At 35.7% G+C, this 14,306-nt stretch overlaps 1 protein-coding gene across 1 annotated transcript in view; it reads left to right on the top strand.

The window, feature by feature from the left end:
• Positions 1–6,923: 6,923 nt before the first annotated feature.
• The window catches only part of LOC110029809 (kinesin-like protein KIN-7I), a gene marked incomplete in the record, with an annotated part of 111,311 nt that continues 103,928 nt past the window's right edge, over positions 6,924–14,306 (top strand). The window contains 5 exon segments of the mRNA XM_020732268.1: positions 6,924–6,940; positions 7,082–7,327; positions 7,431–7,496; positions 7,566–7,748; positions 7,840–7,944. Of these exon segments, the coding sequence (XP_020587927.1) occupies positions 6,926–6,940; positions 7,082–7,327; positions 7,431–7,496; positions 7,566–7,748; positions 7,840–7,944 (615 nt within the window).

The following is a 14,306-nucleotide window of genomic DNA, read 5'->3' as shown; positions in this document are numbered from 1 at the left end:
AAGTGCTTTCGAAGAAATTCTAACTTAGGGATCCCATAAATGAACTTTCCTACCAGATGGAGTCGGCAAGAAGAAGCAAGTTCGACGTTCTCAGCATCAGAGAGGAAGAGAGCAAGTTTTCCCCCTTTTCGACGGGGACGTCGAACAAAAACGAGACAAAATCAAGCTCAAGATTATCGTAGAAAGCAGTAGGGAAGTTAGGAACACCATCGGCGGGGGCGCTGGCGTAACACACAGACCTCCACTTAAGAGCGAGGCCTCTTATTTGTTTCACCACGACCGCCGGTTGTCACGCCAGCGTACGAGTGCGTCATGACGAGAGATCACTCAAATTGCCATAGAATCACAAACCCTAGCCGAGACGGAGACAGAAACATTGCATATCGAAGTCTATATACATCGTGCGATTTCCTTCATCTTCTTCTTTGAATCATCTTCTCGTTCTGCCTCATTGCCTTCATCGACTTTGTTTGCTTAAGCCAACCTCTTCGACTGCTTTATGCGGCTTCATCATCTATATTGCTCATGATTTTGTTGACTCCTACGGCTTAAATCGTTGATCGAGTGGTTTTGGCATGGTTTTCTTGTCGCTGTCGCCATTTCTCCTCTCTAAAGAGTCGTACACCCCGTCTTAATTTAGAATGGCGACACGATCTGGCGTGAAAGGTCGCTTATGCGACAAGAATGGTTATTCGAACTAGGGCTTTGACTTCGGCTGTTTTTGGTGAGATTTCTCCGTTCATTTTTCTGCTTGGAATAATTGTGTGGTTGTTTTCTTCTTTCACGCCACTCATCGGAGTAGTGATCCATGACTTCCGGGCCATAGCAGTCTCGCAGACCACTAACCCTCAGTCGTCTCCTCCATTCGAACAACTGGCACGTACGAGTCAGTTTTCTCGACCGATTATTAAAGCCAAACAAATTGGTCATTCGGCTTCTGCTCTGTCTCGCTCTTCTGCTTTAGTCGCACGTTTGGTTCTATGGCTTCTGTTTCTCATCAACCATCGACTACTTCAGTTTTAAATCTTGGGAAAGCTTCTTATGTTGATATGGTTGGCTCTGTGGGATCAGTGGATAATTGGGTATTCCCTTAGGTATATCATGAATTATTTGAAGGCGAGGGGGACTGTAACCTCATCAAGAAGGCGATTAGGAAGAGTGGCAGACTAGTTTTAATTTTCTCTGATGTTGAAGTTTCCAACCTGGTTGAAAAGTGCAAGTGCACCCTCATTAGGAAATTCCAATTAGGACATCCCAAAATGGAAATCGTTCCAAAGGTTTTTGAAGATCTCAAACTATTGGGAGGTTGGGAGGTTGGTCTCTTTGATGAGCGGCATGTGATGATACAATTATCTAAATAGAGAACTATACCAAAATGTTTTCCAAGTAGCACATGACAATTGGTGGAAAATTTATAAAATTGCTCAAGTGGTCTTCTGAATTTGATTCTAACCAAGAACCCCCTATAGTTCCAATCTTTTTTAAACTATCTGACATAAAGTTTCACTACTTTAATCACCAGGTCCTCTATTCTATTGGTGCTGCACTAGGGAGACCTATGAAATTTAAAATACCCACCTTCAGTCTATCTAGGCCTTATTTTGCAAGGATTTTTTTTGAACGAGATATCACCCTTTCTCGTGTGGAAGAAGTATGACTTGGAACTGCTTACAGTGGGTATTAACAGCTAATTGTCGCAGAACAAAGACTCTACTTCTGTTATCACTGTAAACTGTTTGGGTGCTTCAGGTTTCATCCAAATTTTAGATCCAACCTTTCTGTGCATGTGGATTCTGCAATTCCTAACAACATTATTCAAGTGGAGGAAAATATAGTTGAAACTGAAGATCTTCCAGAAATGTTGAATGAAAATTTGTCTCATCAGACTATTTCTAACTAACCAGTTCAACAGCTACTCTCGACTGTTGGTGAGGCAGTTCTTCCTCAGATCATAAATACTAAGAATTTGGTTATAGCAGAAGCTCTGTAGCAGATGATAGCCGAACTGTTTTGGAACCACCTGTTTCGAGAGAAGAGGGTACTCAAGTTTTTGAGGAGTGCCAAGATCAAGGTGTGCTGCCGGTTGAGACTGCTTAGCAATTTACAGATCAACAAACTCCCTAGGGTGAGCTCTCCATCGAAGATCCACCAATTGATCAGATGAGAAAAGCACTGGCAGATGAATGACAAGTTTACAAAGCTAGGAAGAAGAAAAAAAGAATGCTAGAACTCGAGAATTTTCAGGATGGCTGTTTGATAGTTTTAGGTGGAAGCCCATATCTTAGTTTGTTGCTGCACTCCCTTCCTAGAACTAGGGTGAGGGGAAGTGGTAAATCCACCTACCATGGTTAGGAGTATTTCGTAATTTTTGGGGTATATGTGTATTTTAATGTTTCTTTTTGAGTGAGTTGTTTTCCCTGTGAGCGGACTCTTAATACCCACTCACTAAAACCTTTTTATCTTCCGTTTTTTATCGATGATTTCTTTTTTAGTACCCACTCTGTTTGTGTTCGATTCGTTTTTATATCGAGTGCAAATGAATTGTTCGTGTTCGGTTTGTTTACTTAGTGAACGAATCAAACAGGAGCTACTTAACGAGCTAAACACGAACAACGAGCCATTTTGACGACCCTACTTAGCATCATCAATAATTGTCACATTGTTAGTTGTATATTTTCCTTACATTTTTAATTTATTTCATAACTTCTTCGTTTAAATCATTTATCTCAGTAATATATTTATTGTTCATTTTTGATTTTCATTCTTATCTTAGTAGCTTCTAATTCTGCAGCTTTATCTGCTTATTTTCTTTCCTTTAAGTTGTTTTTCATTGAAATATGTGATATGATCGAAGTTAATTATTGGCTTGTAATGTTTGTTTTGTTGCATGATTAGGAAAGAGGCGGCTAACTTGGTGTCCTGGACCATTTTCTCGTAAATTGCCTAATGAGGTGGTAATTCTTATTGGACTTGATATTTATTTAATTTATTGTTTGATTTTTCATATTATTCTGAATTAAATTCCTGCTTGATCCAATTACATGTCTTCTCTCATTTATACGCTTTATGCTGTTTATGCCATGTTTTTACTTGCTGAAACTTTAACTCTCAGCCATGGGATGTGTTTGTAGCCACCGATTTTTTTGGTTGCTTAGTGGAAGAGAAAAAACATGGACTTGAACCCAAGTAGGTCATTTTGTTCTGATGTGACTTGAGGTGCCTAGATGCGTAGGCCACTCACATGTTGGCATTCGAATATAGCCCAAACTCTGATTGGAAGTATCACTTCAGATTAAATAGCTAGCTGTGCCAAAGGGAATCTTCTAATTATTGTGCTTTTAAAATTTTCTTACGGGAATAAAATCACAGAAAACTTAACAGGATCAATACAAATTCTACTCTTAAGAATTTTTTCTCGTGGAAAACTATCTTGAAGTTAAAATCTTGGGTATAATTGTAATTCTCTGTTGACAGTGTACTTTGTGCTGAAGTCTTGGGCATGATTGTAACTGCTGGGGTTGACATTGGATTTTCTGTCACGATCCTTAGTAAAAATATCATATAAAATATTTTCTTTCGGTGTTACAATCCGGTTTGGGTGCCTGAAATTATCAAGGCCGGAACTGTCGGTTGGACAGAGAAAACTATCTAACAATTTCATTTCATAATTAAATCCATTCTAAAGGATAAAGAGTCGTTCTATTTGAGATGAGCGTGCGGCACTTAGACTTGAGGAGAAATTTAATGAATTTGAGACAATTTCTGTCTAATTTTTATTAAGGGTATCCTGTTGCACAACTTGCTGATTGAGTTTGCTTCTATTGGCACATATGATTAGATAGAAATTTAAATTGTTCTCTGGATTTAGCTATGGTTTTTAGTCATATTGATTCAACATGGTTGCAATGCTTTGAAATTAAATTTGAACTGTTTTTTGGCTGCTTGATATGATCTTTATCTTTCATCACAAAATCCATTACAAAATTTACATTTTTGTTTTGTTTTGTTTTTTTAATGATTAATATATTTTTGTTTCTATTGTTTGAAAGTTTCTTATTTTGGTCAATAGGACCATGTGTATTTGTCATTTTCATGATTAATTTTCTTGTATTATAGATTTTTCTTGATTAATTTAATTCAATGCTTAATGTGCGGTGTGTGAGCAATTATTTTCTCTTGATTAATTTTAGGTTCCAACAATTATTTTCTCTTGATTTAATTCAATGCTTAATGTTTGATTCGGTTTTGTTTCAAAAACACATTTCAGTTTTTTTTTTTAAACCTGAATATTTAATTCAATTTTTTTTTTATAAAATCGAATCGTCCAAAACCAAAATTTAATTCAGTTTAAACGATTTGATTATAAACACATCGAAATTTAGTTGTTAGTTGGTGTTTGGTTTTGAACAAAGATAAAAAATTACATATCTTACATATATAATATCAATTTAGTTACATGAATCCTCTATTTAATTTCGAATTTTTCAGTTTGTTCGATTAAATGAAAACTAAGTCGTCCTAAAAATAGAAAACCAAATATTGAGGTTTTGAAAATAAAGAACAGAAATGTATTTTTGAAACCAAACCAAATCAAACAAAACTCCTAGATAAGAATATTATGTTGGTTTATTGTAGAGAAGCTGATATTGATTAGTTAGATTGGTTGTCATGGATGGTAATAGATTTATGAGATAAATAGTCTTAAGAAGTTTATATGATAAAGGGCTAATTTTAGGAGGCCAAGCACGAACAATTTCAATATGTTTATGTTTTTGTTGATTTACCCCTTTTTTTTTGAGAGTATATAAATATTTGAATTAGTGCTTAAATCCCAATTACTAGAAGAGATTTGGAACATATTATTTTGATTTTCTCTTCCACCAGCAGAGCATTTCCTATTTAGAGAAGTCATTGATAAAAGTTTTAATATCTGTATTCTTGAGTAGAAATTGCTAGGGATTGATATCTTTATAAATTTGTGGATTAATAATTTGATGATAGTTCGTTTATATCATTGCAAACAGTGGATAAAGCTTGTTGAAATTGATAATGGCGAGTTAGTGCTAATGATAGTTTCGAAGGCTTGATAGTTTGGTGTTAGTCCATTTTGAATCTGTAGTATGTTTGCTAGATCAACTAGCCAAAATAATAATATTATCGACCGTAGTCTTTGCTTTAGATAAACATTGACATATTGATTGATTCTTTATAGAGATGTTGTAAAAAGTTGGATAACTTGAGAGCGATTAGCATACATCTTCATCAATGAACTTTTTAGATCTAATTTTGAGTTTCTTGTAAGCAAGTTGGACATGATAGTTCTCTATGCTCCAACTTGAGAGGGGATTTTTCCAGCATGGTGAATTTGCAACTTTCCTAATATGGAGGTTTTCCCCGGCTATTTATCTTATAACCGAGTCTTAGAAAAGTGTGGAGGAATAATTTTTTTCTTTGCCCCAAAAACTACATGCCATTTAATTCTTAGTATTTATATGTCGAACACATAAACCTTAATTTTTACATATACATGCCACCTTACGTATACATGAAAATGTGTATTTTTCTTTTTAAAATTTTAAAAAAGTGGTATTGTTATGTGATTAAAAAGATTTGTTCATAACTAAATCCAATCTAAAGGATGAAAGTGTCGTTCTATTTTAATAAAATTTTAAGTTACATCAAGTAATTCTAATTTTAAAATAATATTTTTTTAAAATGTTGTAAGTGAAAAAAAATTGTGAGCAGTAATGAACAGTAAAGAAAACACTTTTCTGTTTAGTTTCATTTATTTATGTTGCAGTATTTTTTATTGGGAGTTATCATATTTCTTATACTTTAAACAAAAAAAATATACTTTTGCTATAACAATACCCTTTAAATTTTTATTTTACATAATTATTAAGGAAGAATGAAAAAATCTTTTTACGATACCTCAGAGGCAGGTTTCAGTCACTTGAACTCCCCTCCCACTGCTCATGGAAAGGCTTATACATGGGAAAAATTTTCTGTCCGGACTCCGGACGTAGCTCTCTTTGCGGACTGCAATAATATGCCGCCATGTGCTACATCGTGGTGGTTATTGAAGTGGAACCGTGAATGTTATTTCGGGGCTATTTCGAGGATATTTCGAGGATATTTCGAGGTTATTGAAGAGAAACTCATATATTTCACTTCAATAACCCTGAAATAACCCATAATTAACCCCGAAATGACCTTTGCGATTCCATTTTAATAACCTCAAAATAACACGACAGAGACTTGAAAATTCCAAGGCTCCGAGTCGGGTTGTAACATTTCTCTTTTGTAAAGAATCTTTTAAAAGCATCAATTTCACGAATTATTTACTAATTCTTAAATCGACAACTCAAAACTAAATCAATCAAGTCAAAACATCGATTCTTCTTTCAAAAGTGTCTCTTATTCTAAGCTTTATACTCATCAACTTAAAGAAACTGCAACAAATCAGATTTCTTACCTAAATCTCTTGATTTCCTCGTTTTCTTCTTCTTTTTTTTCTTTTCTTTTTCTTCCTTTTCTTCTTTTCTCTTATTTTACTTTTGTACCTGTGGCCTAACCTGAAAAGCCGCTCCCTTGATTTTTTCTATTATGATAACTCATATTTGTTTGATAATCCATCATAACCATTGCATGCCACAGATGGTTGTTTTAACGATTAATTCTGCTGGAGTAAATTTAATTAGAACTTTAGAAAATAGTGTTATTATGAAATTAATTAATATTTACTGATTTATTTATTTATTATTTTATTTCTTAAAATGATCAAAATAAAATGTTGAAATTAAAAAAAAACATGTTTGGTCTTATTTCGAGATGTGCAAGAGGTTTTCTCATTACTGTTGTAAAATTTTATGGCATTACAAGTATTGCATAAACCACTCTTCTAGGAAAGATTGTCTCGTTGATGATGCTTTCCTCCCAGGTATTTAGGATTCTCTTTTTGGATGTTATGGAAGCCCTTGATATTGTCCGGTATGCTGTCTGTTACCTTGTGTTGCCCATAAATTTTTTTTTGAAAATCTCCAATATATATGCTTCTGATTTGAAACTTCGTTTTTGCAAGTCAAATCTGGAAACTGAGATTTTGGAAGCCGTTGAAGAGGCGCCAGAGATAAGTTCATTGCATCCTTCCTGTGAGCTGGTCCAAGAAAGGGAAGACCCTGTAGATAGCTTTCCTTCTAGTAGCAGCTTATCTGAGATTTCTGATTATACAGATAGGATAGAGTGCTTTTCTCTTCCTGATGCTCATGCTTTGTTGAACGTGACAAGCAGGAGAAGAAAACATCAAAATAAAGCCCGTCTATCTTTGGTGTGAATTCTGTTTTTTTTTTTTTTTTTTTTTATTAGTTTTCTCTTGTGTTTTTACTCTTCATATTCTTAGAGTCATAGTTTGTTTTTTTGAAATATTGTAGGAAGGCCATCAATCAGTAGAAAAGTTAGAAGAATTTTCTGAACTTTGCTTTGAGGACGATGCTAAGGTGCTTCCATTCTTTGTTGTTTGCTATTCTTTTCAAACAAATTTTTCTATATTTGTTGTTTCCTTTCAGATGAAATTGGACGATGCGAAGATTGGGGAATTGAAAGTTAGCTGCTTGAAAATGCAGTGCACTCCTATTAAAAACTATTCTTCCTCTCCCTATCATTTGACGGAAGGTGCTATTCAAGGCCCTAACAACTTGACTTTGCGAGAATCGGAAGCAATTCTTGTTATTAAACAACTTCAGGAACAGGTCCCTTTCTCTTCTACTTAATGATTTTTTTATCTGGAACATGTTATGCATTATTATGATTAATTGACTAATTGACTTTCATCATTCGTAGATTAAATCTCTTGAAGTTGAGAAGATTTCAGTACAGGTGAATTTAGATAATGTTTTCGCCTTGGCAACCGAACAGAATGCTTCGTTTAGAGAAAAGTATGAAAAGGTATGCTTCATTTTCCCAGTTCATTTCTGTTGAGATGAACGCATTGTTTCATGTTAATTGTAATGCAGACAGCTACATGATGAACTTCACCATTTTTTGGTGATTATATATTTATTTGGTTTTATTCTTGGATTTTGGCGCTCATTGTTAGGCAACTCTTATGAATGCGTGTTTTGTCTTATGTAGACATCTCTTCTATTTGTTTCAATCTTCAACTACACTTCTGATTATTAATTTATCTTCATATGGTTTCAATTTTTAATTACGTTTTATTTTTTGAACTAAGTTTAGAGATATTCCTTCTCAATGCAAGGAATCATCCTGAAATATCAAGTGCATCATAGTTCGTCTTTTGCTCCTCTCCTCTATTACTTACTAAGAACAAGATTACAGATTATGAGGGCCTTTTTAGGGTCTGTTTGGGGCAACTGCAACTTCTTAAAAGTTGCGGAAATGCGCAAAAGCTACTGTGGAGAAGTTGACTGTCTGTTTGTTTTTTGCTGTTTAGTAGCCGCTGTGCTGCAACTGTTTCTGAACAAATGACCTTTCAGCCCCGGTAGTATATTGCTGTTTATAACATAACTAATCCTGCTAGCACATTTCTTACTTCAAAATAAATATCAAGTTCGAACATTACAAACAAAGATAAACAATTCACTAAAAATGTGTAACACGACAATCAAAATTAAAAAAAAAAGTTAAAATAACTATTAATAATATGATAATGTTATTTTTAAAGTGCACTTAATTAATGTTTTGTGATAAGCAGTCATTCAAGGAAACTCTCAATGCATGATTATTCTCAGTGGTGGAGTCCTCCAACCCATCCACCCACTTGAAGAAGTTATGGTTTTCTGCTCTTCTCCTCGGACACATGTAAAACTGTCTCCTTAGTATGAGGTTGTTGCGAAATAAACAAAGAATATTGTAGGCCACAATACCAGTACAATGTTCTGGAGGTATCAAAAGTCCTCAAGTTCATTTTTCTGAAGGTTTAAAATAATAAAACACAAATCCTTAGATGCAACATTAGCCAAAATAATATTAGTAGTAATCAATGCAAAATTTATTAAACTGTGAGGTCTAAGAGAACATAACATAAATCAACGAATCTGTCATTACGAGAAGATATCAAACCTTATAAAAAGAGAATTCTTAGTTGCTTTTAATCACGTAATACCGAGCTCGCTTGTGTCACATATGCATTTCACCATTGAAGGTCATTCAGAGAAACGTCAAAAACCATTGCACTAAAAATAGAGAGGAACTTGATTGCCTTCATTGAGATTTCACACGTGATAAGAAACAATAGCGACATATAGGACATCCAGAAGTAGGGGTGCAAACGAGCCGAAAATGAGCATGCCGAGGCTTAGCTCTTGTTCGACTCGCTAAAAAATATCACTGTCTGTGCTCAACTGGTTTATATAATATTGGCGTCTCCTTCTCCCGTGCACGACTGTTCTGGGGTTTCGTCTCTTGGCGAACCCTTAAGTCAGCGTCTTCTCGATTCGTAACGCTCAAGGATCCTCGACTCCTCCAATCTGTTTCTTGCTCCTTCGTCGTGCTTCTCTGCTCTACTTTTATTTCGACTTTGTCTGCTCCTTCGGTGTGCTCAAATTTATCTGGTTCGAATTCGTCTGCTTTGAAATCGTGATTTCGTCTGCTTTGACTTGGAGACTTCATCTGTTTTAACTTTGTTTGTCTGTTTCGGTTTGCTTCATCTGCTTCAACTGTCACTTTCGCAGTTCCGTCCTGTGTTCGACTTGAAAGGGGTTACGGTTGATCCCCTTTTTGGCTTTTGCTCTTTCGTCCACTGTAACTTTGCTGTCTTATCTCCATGCCTTCTTATTTTGGTGATGGCTTCGGACAGTTCGTATGCTGCTGCCCTTACGAGTGTCCTCACCTTAGTTACTCCTAAATCGTGTTCCTTCCTTCGATTGCGTTGGATGGAGACATCAAAAAACCTGGTAGGAAGAATAAAAAGGCAACTATTTTTTTACGGAAGCAAAATTTAATCAGCTTGCTTACTCCTGTCGTCTGAATTTGGTTGGAAAATTTTTTTATGATCATCCCAAAATGGAGCTTATTCGTAAGGAATTTGAGCTTATGCACATTATTGGAGAGTGTAAAATTGGACTTTTAGATGGAAGTCACATCCTTATTCAACTAAATAATGAAGAGGATTTACACATGATTATTTATTAGAAGATTAATTTAGATTGATAACAAAACAATGAAGATTTTGAAATGATCGGTGAATTTGACCTAGAGACGGAACCACCAATCATTTCGGTCTGGATCCGTCACCCTGGTCTGAAATTTTTTTATTTTACTCAAGTGTTGTACTATATTGTCTCAGCTTATGGTAAGTCACTCAAAACTGACATTCCTACTCTTAATCTTTCTTATCCCACTGAAGTCAATGTGACATCTCTTCAATTGTTTTTGAGGAAATATGGTTAGACACACAACACCATGGATATTGACAAAAGATTGTGATTGAGTCTTTCCCTTTGTATTTCTTGAATTGTCGTATGTTCGGCTACTCCATTTCTCAATGTCACAATCTATACCCTCATCTAGGACCAAAGAAGCAAAATGCTCAGCCAGAGGTAGTGATTCTGTCTTCTCCTGATCCGCTCCAAGTTATTGACACTTTTGATCATTAGAAGGATACTCCTGAAGATGCTACTATCCTCACTGGTAATCTGCCACACAAAGTTAATGATATAGGCCCTATTATGAAATCTCTTTTCGTGGGGACATGAAAGACATTTCATACTTCATCTGCCCTAGAGCATCACTTTGATGTAATGGGTGGCAATATTTCTTCTGAGTTTCTACCGTCTCAAAGTAAAATAAGTTGTTAATGTTAGTCAGACTCACGGGGCTCATGATGTGCAACAATCTACACCTATCCGACAATCTTTGGATCAATCTACGGAGTAGATGATCCAATCTTCTGATGAAGAATGACAGGTTTATACATCCAAGAAGAAGAAAAAGAATGTAGATCTACTTCCAAACTTGAGGGATGATACATTGGTTGATTCGAATAATGACAACAAACATAACAATTTGTTAGCTGACTCCCGTCCTCGAAACAGAGCAGAAGCAGTGCTAAATTGGAACTTTCGCAAGCTAACTGAATCTGCGAGTGTTGATAGACTTTTGGTGTACAATTTCTTAGTCTAATTTTTATTTAGTTTTTTGGGTATACATGTATTTCTTACCAGTGTGTTGTATGTTAGATGGTTAGGGTGCCAATATGGGCCCTTTCATCCAATCTATTTGTACCTTTCTTTTATTAATATATTTACCTTCGAGCTTTTCTAAAAATTATATATATATATATATTTAAAGCCAACGTCTGTTTCAACCTAACCAATCCTTCAGTGGTCAGAATACTTGTGGAAAGAGATACTACTTTACATGATGTTACTGATGTCTGACTGAGCACAACCCATAATGGATATTGACAACAAATCTTCATGAAACACAAACCCTCATATTGTACCCACCGTAAGATGTTTAGGCATATTCTTGATAATCATCATAATTTGAAAGCTAAGGTATGTGGCTAACCCCAATACTCTGGATATTTTAGTTCCACCTGAGGAGGATACTGTTGGCAAACTTTTGATGTACAATTTCTTAGTCTAATTTTTATTTTTAATTTTTTTTGGTATACATGTATTTCCTACCTGTGTGTTGTGTGTCGGATGATTAGGGTGCCAATAGGGGCTCTCTCATCCAATCTATCTGTACCTTTCCTTTATTAATATATTTACGTTCGAGCTTTTCTAAAAATTATATATATATATATATATATATATATCTCCATACTTTCAACCTAACAAATCCTTCAGTGGTGAAGATGCATTTTTTTCATCATTAGGTTCTCTACTCTATTTGGGTCATTCTTGGGGACCATTTGAAGCTAGATCTACCCACTTTCAATTTAACCAGACCTTCTATGACCAGAATACTTGTGGAAAGAGATATTACTTTACATGATGTTACTGAAGTCTGGCGGGGAATAACTCATAATGGATATTGGCAACAAATTGTCATGAAACACAGACCTCCTTATTGTACTCACTGTAAGATGTTTGGGCATACCCTTGATAAATGCCACAAGCTCCATCCTAATTTGAAATCTAAGGTTCAAGTGAATAATGATGGGTTTAACCTCACAACTCTAGACATATTAGTTCTACCTGTAGAGGACACTACCACAAGGCAGGAGGTGTATGTTGCCCCTGTGAAACCCCCCACTGACACTAATGTTACTGCAATTGATGTGATGCTGGATGGCTCTGCTAGGCAACCTAGACCTTCAAACCCTATTGAAAACAACAATGAAGGACTATTACCTACAAAGGATACTATTCAAACTAATACTCAGGAGAATCTCGCAACTCCCTATCTTCAAGAAGTATCCGGTGTAGAGACAACTCATACTTCACATATACTAAAACCTATTGTTGGTACAACGGTTGATAATCCTTCTGCTACAGCTCTACCACCTCATTACACTGATTCTCCGGAAGAGGAATGACAGGTTTACACTTCCAGGAGGAAGACGAAGAATTGAGATCTACTAGAGCTCAAGAGTCTTATGGATGATACTTTGGATACTACGGGTAATGGTCAGCACCTTACTAATCTGCTAGCTGGATCCATACCAAGAACTAGAGTCAGAGGCAAGTCTAGATTGGGATGACCCACACTTTTTCAACGACTGGGTGGTTTTTTGATTTTTTTTCTTTTATTTCTATATGTACTCATATTTTACTTTTTTTTTTAATGTGTGTTGTACCGTATGGGTTGGATGTTTAGGCCCACCCATACAAACATATCTGTATTTTTATCTTTAATATATTAGCCCTTGGACTTTTTCAAAAAAAATATATATATATATATATAGCGTCCAAAGGAGGTGAGGTGTACGCGCCCGCGTGTACACGTACATGTATACATGTACATGTACACGTACATGTACGTGTACACGTACATGTATACATGTACATGTACACGTACATGTATATCTATATATATATACATGTATATACATATATATACATGTAGATATACATGTATATGCATATACATATATACATATACATGTATATATATACATATACATGTATATATATGTATATATATATATATATATATAGGCACAACCCATAATGGATATTGACAAAAAATCGTCATGAAACACAGACTCCCATATTGTACCCACTGTAAGATGGTTGGGCATATCCTTGATAAATGACTCAAGTTTCATCCTAATTTGAAAGCTAAGGTTCAAGTGAATAAGGATGAGGTTAACCCTACTACTCTGGATATTCGAGTTCCACCTGAGGAAGATACTGTTCCCTTTAAGCCCCCACTCCCTCGGGCGACACTGCTGTTACTGTTACTGTGAGTGATGTGATGCTGAAATCTTCAAACACCATAGAAAACAATACTGATGGACTATTACCTACAAAGGACAGTGTTCAGAATGACAATCAGGAGAACCTCGCCGCTTTCCTTGTTCAAGAAGTATCCAGTGTAGAAACAACCCATATTTCACAGATATTAAAATCTATTGTGGGTACTGCGGTTGGTAATCAATCTGCTTCAGCTCTACCACCTCGCCAAACTGATTCTAATCTTCAAACACCATAGAAAACAATACTGATGGACTATTACCTACAAAGGACAGTGTTCAGAATGACAATCAGGAGAACCTCGCCGCTTTCCTTGTTCAAGAAGTATCCAGTGTAGAAACAACCCATATTTCACAGATATTAAAATCTATTGTGGGTACTGCGGTTGGTAATCAATCTGCTTCAGCTCTACCACCTCGCCAAACTGATTCTTCGGATGAGGAATGACAGGTTTAGACTTCGAGGAGGAACAAGAAAAATGAAGATCTACTTGAGCTCAATAGTCTAATGGATGATACTTACGTTACGTCTGGTAATGGTACACACCTTACCAATGTGCTAGCTGAATCCCTTCCAAGAACTAGAGCCAGAGTCAAAACAAGATTGTGATGACCCCCTTTTTTTTCAGCGCCCGACTGTTTTTGGATTTTTTTATTTTTATGTGTACCTTTTTTTTAACTTTTTTGGGTATGCTGTATGGTGTGGGTTGGGTGCCTATTTTTAAGCCCACCCATACAACTTATCTATATCTTTTCTCTTTAATATATTAGCTCTTGGGCTTAATATATATATATATATTCTTTTTATTTATGAAAGTTGGGCCACTGAGTACTAGAGTTCCGCCCCATGGCAGCGTTTCGTTTCGATCGTCACTGCTGCCCCGATCTCCACTCTCACGCATCCGTGCTTGGGTGGCGG

This window comes from Phalaenopsis equestris, unplaced genomic scaffold, assembly GCF_001263595.1.
Source record: "Phalaenopsis equestris unplaced genomic scaffold, ASM126359v1 Scaffold000606, whole genome shotgun sequence".
Classification (NCBI taxonomy): domain Eukaryota; kingdom Viridiplantae; phylum Streptophyta; class Magnoliopsida; order Asparagales; family Orchidaceae; genus Phalaenopsis; species Phalaenopsis equestris.
The sequence above is the reverse complement of the archived record's forward strand: the minus strand, read 5'-3'. Positions and strand labels throughout refer to the sequence as shown.